We start from the raw sequence: 6762 nt of genomic DNA, 5'->3' as shown, positions 1-6762 counted from the left end.
AATTTCTTCTTCCAGGTCTTCTTTGACTGTTCATGGAGCTTAACAAGGTTCATCTGCTTTTGAGTAACAGTAGCAGCCTTGAGCAAGTTCTGCAAACAAACGGTGAAGATGGTTAGGGGACACATTGTATAAGAGTGATTTCACAAAGCCTAATAATACCAAGCACTCATGTCCAAGCTTGACATTACATGGGAGATACATGACATGGGAATTTCCTGACTTTTTCTTATTTAATGAAAAGCAGCCATAGGAGGCAGCAGTAGAATGAAAGTAACAGCAGAGGAGTTGTGGTGAGGAGAAGACTGCTTAATTATGTCTCCTCTAGCTGTTTTCCCGCTCAAAATCTTCCTAGCTCCTTTTCTAGAAGACTCCTCCTTCACCCCTCACTGCAGCCTCCCACAGTGGCTTTTGATGAAAGAAGAAATGTGGAGAGACTATGTAACATAGTTTGACTCTCATTGCCAGAAAAGTACATTAATATCCCAAGGTGGTACTCTTAACACCTGGTATTTCATTTTTTAAAAATGCTTGTTCCCAAGATGCAAGACACTCCATTTAAAGTTTGCATGTTACTACAGATAGTGGACAAAGTTTGCAACTCCCGGGCACAACTGCCATCCGTGAAACTTCGCCAAACAAACTGTCTACAGAACTGCAGCACTTTGTTACATTTATATCCAAGAATAATTCTTTTCAATAGGGATGGAGGATAAATTTGTTCAGTCTGCATTATGTCACAAACCAATTAGTCCTGGACTTACATGAATCAGAACACAATCCGCAAAACCAAAAAGGAAACAGACGTATGACTGAGTGCATGCAAAACTGAAATGGAAGAGAAATAGGCTGATCCAGTCATCGCTAATGATCAATAGATGTATATCTGTCAGACTGATTTTTAGTTTTACCAATAATGCCCCTGCCGTGTTTTTCCCATTGGGCCACTCTCAATGAGAAGGATGCTGCTGCTGCCCATCAGGTCACCTCATGGAATGGCAAAGTTTTTTTCTAGTAAAAGAAAGACTAAAACTCTCTGCCACCTCATTTCTATTATGGTATGCCACATCACCCACAAAAGTAAGAGAATTTCTCCCAGCCCCTGCCACCAAAAATGCAGCACTTTCACAGAAGACTGATGGCCCCAAGAAAGGGGAAGGATTTCCAGCAGCAGTGCACATATTCATACTAGACCAAATGACTACTAATGACCACAACTAGGATTTGGTTTTGTACAAATGACTGAGAGATGCATTTTCTAGAGTCAGATGTACATACTCACCTTGTTCAATATGTCCCTTTCTCTCACCAGCTCATCTATAGCTTTTTTGTCAATTTCAGCTTGTTTTTTTGCACCTTCCAACTCTAAAACACAGGAAAAGTTGATAAACCTTGAGTTCAGAGTCAGACTGCATAACTTGAACAAAACATTATGGGATTTTATTTTTTAAACGCAGTTGTCAGGGTTTCTGGGAGAGAGGAGGAGATGACAGAGGAACCGGAGAGCGAGTGGGAGGAGGGGCAGAAGGATGAGGAAGAAGATGACGGAATTCTGAGGGAATCCACGAGTCTGAGCAGCGAGTCAGAGGATTCTCAAAAGGGGGTTACCTTAATCAAGCAAAAGGGAGGAGAAGGGAGAAGCGGAGAGGAGCCCAGTGGAAGACAGACGCAGCAAGAGGCGTCTCAGCCGGAACGGAGTAAAGGGGGTGGAGTCGTCAGCCTCTCGGAGGGAGCAGGATTAGGAGAGAACAGAGAAAGGGGGTTGGAGCAAGGTGTTCAGCCGGAAAGGGTGGAGAGCAGAACAAGGGGTGGTGTAGCGGTCGAAAGAAAGGTCAGCAGCAACGTACGCGCGCCAAGTTCAAAACGTAGAGGCGCGCGGAAGTGGAGAGAGCTCAGGGGAGGAGCCCGGCCCTAAAGCCAGAAGGAGGGGGAAGAGGCGGCAGAGGATTCAGCCTCAGGCGAGTCACGGAGAGAGGGAACCCAGGGGGGCAGGAAGACCCTGCGGAAAAGAAAGGAGAGGAAGAGGTGGTCTAGAGCCAGGCTATTAAGTTTGGTGTGGAAGAGGGGAGGAGTCAGAGGGGACTTCAGCGGTCTAACGTGACAGACGTACGGCACGATGCTGAACTGTACGAGAAGCAGAAATCTTCAATAAACTTTTCCTGTAAATAAACTGCAACGGAGTGAGGTCTCTTGTGAGCTGGGACCCGTCCTGGGTGGCCGTGACAGTAAGTCCCCTCTCAGAAAGCAAAAAATTTTTTTGCGAAGCTCACGAACGGGAGCAGCCATGAGCGCTGAGGAGCAGCTGGTTGCACTGCGGGATCAGGTTACCGCTCTCACATCGGCAGTCATTGCTTCGCAGAAGAAGAATGACGACTTGGAGAAGACGTGCCAGGATTTGCAGGCAAGGTGGGAACACGCGGACAGGGCGGGGGCCCCAGGTTCCAGAGCGGAGGGCATTGCGCTTGGACGGAGGGGGGGTGCCCTGGTTCCGCATTTTAATGGCAACTTGCAAGGACTATCCCAATTTCAGAGCGGACGTCGTATATGCACTGCATTTACTCCGTCACGATTTTAAAGATGAGGAGGAGAAAGTGGGGTTCATTGTTTCGCACCTGCATGGGGAGGCCAGGGCTTGGCTACGCAATCTGTGGCGCGAAGATGGACCGGCCCGTCGCAATTCAACTGCGTTCATCAAAGCGATGGATTCTTGTTTTCAATCCTCTGTGGATGTGGACATTGCGCGCCGTCAAATGCACGGGCTGAGGCAGGGGAAAGCGACTGTGCGCCAATACCACTCTAAATTTTTTGCATTGCTCACCGCCTTAGATTGGCCAAAGGACAGTAAGCCGGTCAGAGATCTTTTTTGGGAGGGATTGAGCCCCCCCATCAAGGATGAGATCGCTAGGGGGGACAGACCCCAGACCCTAGAAGACGTGGTGCAACGGGCTTTAGCTATTGGAATTCGACATGAGGGACGTCCGTGGCACGAGGAGGACGGGCCCCAAGCGCGTGCGCAAGCGAGGACTCTCCCTTTTGTGCACAGGGATTTCAGCCGTGCGCACCCCTCGCCAATGGGGAAGGACAGCGAGGAGCCAATGGAGATTGGTGGTGCTAGGGCTCAGAAGCCATCCCAGAGCCCTGTCCCTGGTGCAGCCAAAGCGAAGCCTCCTAGAGGAACCAGGAAGTGTTACATCTGTGACAGTGCGCACCATATGGCGAAAGAGTGCCCCCAGAGGCTCCAGAAGCACACTGCAGCACTGGCAACTGTAACAGCAGAGGTGCAACCAGGGGAGCAGCTTCAGGGAAACGACAGTGCCTGGCTGGAAGCAGAGCTACTGGGGCTCAGCCAGGCGGATCTGTAGACAAGCCCCCAGCATCACTGCAAAGCGTGGACCCTTTGCCTCCCAGACCGGCAGTTCTGCTCACAGCAACACTCCAGTTGCCTGATGGGAGACTCCTCGAGGTTCCAATAACGATCGATTCGGGAAGCAACGCCGACTTCGTGGGACTGCAGTTCGTTAAGCAGCACAACATGGCGCTCCTGCCTGCAACGACGCCTCTAAACGTGGTCACGGTAGACGGCAGGAAGTTGCTGGGGGGGCAAGTGGTGCAGCAAACCCCTCCCATGATGATGCAGATTGGCAACCATCGAGAACTTATTAGTTTCAATGTCACCCACTTATCGGACACACCCATCGTGTTAGGCATGAGTTGGCTGGAGAGGCACAGTCCCGCGGTTGCGTGGTACCAGCGGCAGATCACCTTTTGTTCATCGTATTGTGCTCAGCATTGCTTTCAGATCGATCAGGGAGGAGAAGCCGAGCAGCAGTTGCATCTGGGTATGGTGCAAACAGTGCCTCACAAGTACCAGGACTTCTTGGAGGTTTTCTGTGAGAAGGAAGCTGACAAGTTGCCGCCTCCCAGACCTTACGACTGCGCGATTGATTTAGTGCCAGGGGCGCAACTGCCTGCTGCCAAACTGTACTCCATGTCGGAAGACGAGATGCAAGAGCTTCGGGAGTTCATAGACCATAACCTCAAGCGAGGTTTCATCCAGGAATCTAAAGCAGCGGGTGGCAGCCCTGTGTTCTTTGTGAAGAAGAAAAACACGCCCCAAAAAAGGCTTATAGTGGATTACAGGTTCATAAACAGCTTGACTAAGCCCAAAGCTTTCCCCATGCCCAAGATTGACGACCTTTTAGCGACCGTCAGGAGGGGCAAGATTTTCACCAAGCTGGACCTACGTGGAGCTTACAATCTCATCCGCATCCGGAAAGGAGATGAGTGGAAGACCGCCATGTTCACCCCTCTGGGCACATACGAATACAGAGTCATGCCTTTCGGTCTCCAAAATGGCAGCCACGTTTTTCAAGCATTTATGCACCACGTGCTAGCAGGTCTCCTCTACAAGAAGTGTGTCTGCTTTCTCGACGATATCCTGATTTTCTCGGAATCGCCGGAGGATCACGATAAGGACGTGAGGGAGGTCCTGCAGAGGCTGAAGGACCACAGGCTGTACGCCAAGTTGGAAAAATGCCAGTTTGATGTCAGAGAGGTTGATTTCCTTGGCTACAAGTTGTCCGACGAGGGACTGGCCATGGACAGGGCTAAGGTTCAAGCGCTGTTGGACTGGAAAAGCCCTCGAAATCGGAAAGAGGTCCAGAGGTTCATCGGCTTTGCCAATTTTTACCGCAAGTTTATTAAAGGTTTTGCGAACGCGACGGCGGCTATCACTGACACCCTCAGTTCCAAGAAGAAGAAGTTCGTCTGGACCGAACAAGCGGAGCGGTCCTTCCGGACGCTTAAAGGTCTTTTCGCCTCCGAAGAGCAGCTGCTCCACGTGAATCCCGGCAGGCCCATGCGGGTAGAGACCGATGCGTCAGACAGAGCGGTTGGGGCCGTTCTTTTGCAAGAGGATTCACAAGGCAACTGGAGACCGGGTGCGTTCTACTCCCGGAAGCTCAGCAAGACGGAGCGCAATTATACCATATGGGACAGGGAGTTGTTGGCCATTCATGCAGCTTTCAAAGCGTGGCGACACTTCTTAATAGGAGCCAAGCACACGGTGCAAGTCCGCACGGATCACAAGAACTTAGAGTATTGGCGGACGGCTAAGTTACAGACCCAGCGACACATGCGCTGGGCGGAGTTCTTTGCGGATTTCGACTTCAAAATAGAATACATCCCAGGAGACTCCAATGTTATTGCAGACGCGCTGTCCCGAAAGCCGCAATACTTGGAGGAAGCAGCTCCAATCGCAGCAAAGCACATTTTCGCACCGCAGGCGTGGACGTGCGCTACCATCGCAGTCGACCTGGACGCGGTGCGACGCGCGTTGCAAAGGGATCAGTTTGCACAGTCCAAGATGGAGGAGCTACGCGGAGGGTCGCGAGACAACGATGAGTTCCAATTGCAAGATGGACTTTTGACTCGTAAGGGTGCCCTTTACGTGCCCACCGACGATCTTCGAGCCAAGGTTCTGCAACAATTGCATGACGCCCCTAGTGCAGGCCATTTCGGCAAAGAGAAGACGATGGAGTTGGTGGCTAGAGACTTTTGGTGGCCCCAGATGAGAGGAGAGGTGGCGGACTACGTCGCCAGGTGTGATATCTGCCAGAGGTCCAAACCAGTGCACCAGAAGCAGGCGGGATTGCTAGAACCGCTGGAGACACCGCAGCAACCGTGGGAGAGAGTAGCGTTGGACTTTGTTACGGACCTGCCCAGCTCCAGAGGTAAGACGGCGGTGTTAGTGGTGGTGGACTTGTTCACCAAGATGGCGCATTTCATCCCTTGTGCCAAGGTGGCGACGGCAGAACAGACCGCAAAGCTCTTCATCGATCACGTCTTCAGAGTGCATGGACTTCCGCAGTCCGTCTTGTCCGACAGGGGGCGCCAGTTTGTTTCCACTTTCTGGCGAAAGCTTCTGGGCATCTTGCACGTCAAAATCAACCTGACATCGGCGAGACATCCACAAACCAACGGTCAAGCGGAGAGGGTCAACGCGATCATGCAGCAGTACCTGCGGTGCTACGCCAACCAGCGACCTGCGGCGTGGGTGGACTATCTGCCGATGGCTGAATTCGCCTACAACAACACGAAACACGCATCCACCGGGGTGACGCCTTTCTTCGCGAACAATGGCCGTCATCCCAGAACCTTCCCGAGATTTGCGGCACCGGGAGGGGGGGGGCCTCAAGATGCCGACCAGTTTGCAGCGGAGTTGCAAGAGGTGCACGAGGAGCTGCGGAGACATTTGGAGCTGGCAAAACAGGCGTATAAGGTGCAGGCCGATAAGCACAGGAGGGCGGGAGAGGACATCCAGATTGGGGACTGGGTGTGGTTAGCAGCCCACGCGATGCCGGCCAGGTCATTGGCCAAGAAGAAGTTAGGACACAGGCAGCTAGGGCCATATCAAGTTGAGGCTAAGATCAATCCGGTGGCTTTTCGTCTAGCCCTTCCGGAGGGTTCCAGGGTGCACCCGGTCTTTCATAGGTCGGTGCTCACTCCCTACAAAACCCCACACAGGTTTCAAGAGTCAGGAGCACTCCCAGAGCCACGTAGGAGGGCGCCTGAGGGGGGGGAATCGCCAAGACCAGAACCTCTTAACGAGGTCACAGAGATACTGGACTCGAGATGGGGGGAGGAGGGAGTTGAATATTTTCTAGCCAGGGAAGGCACTCCGGCCTCTGCCAATAGCTGGGTGCCGGGTTACGCGTTGGACGAACCCCTGTTGAAGGAGGAGTTCCATGCACTCTTTCCGCACAA

The 6762-nt window shown here is 52.2% G+C and overlaps 1 protein-coding gene across 1 annotated transcript in view; it reads right to left on the bottom strand.

Annotated features, from left to right (window-relative positions):
- The window catches only part of CFAP58 (cilia and flagella associated protein 58), an 85044-nt gene that overhangs the window by 59509 nt on the left and 18773 nt on the right, over positions 1-6762 (bottom strand). Inside the window, 3 exon segments of the mRNA XM_081912547.1 lie at positions 1-17; positions 20-89; positions 1280-1362. Of these exon segments, the coding sequence (XP_081768673.1) occupies positions 1-17; positions 20-89; positions 1280-1362 (170 nt within the window).

The sequence above is a fragment of the Podarcis melisellensis genome, assembly GCF_964234715.1.
Source record: "Podarcis melisellensis genome assembly, chromosome: 5".
Lineage (NCBI taxonomy): Eukaryota > Metazoa > Chordata > Lepidosauria > Squamata > Lacertidae > Podarcis > Podarcis melisellensis.
Note: the sequence above shows the minus strand (reverse complement) of the source record. Positions and strands in the feature narration are given on the sequence as shown.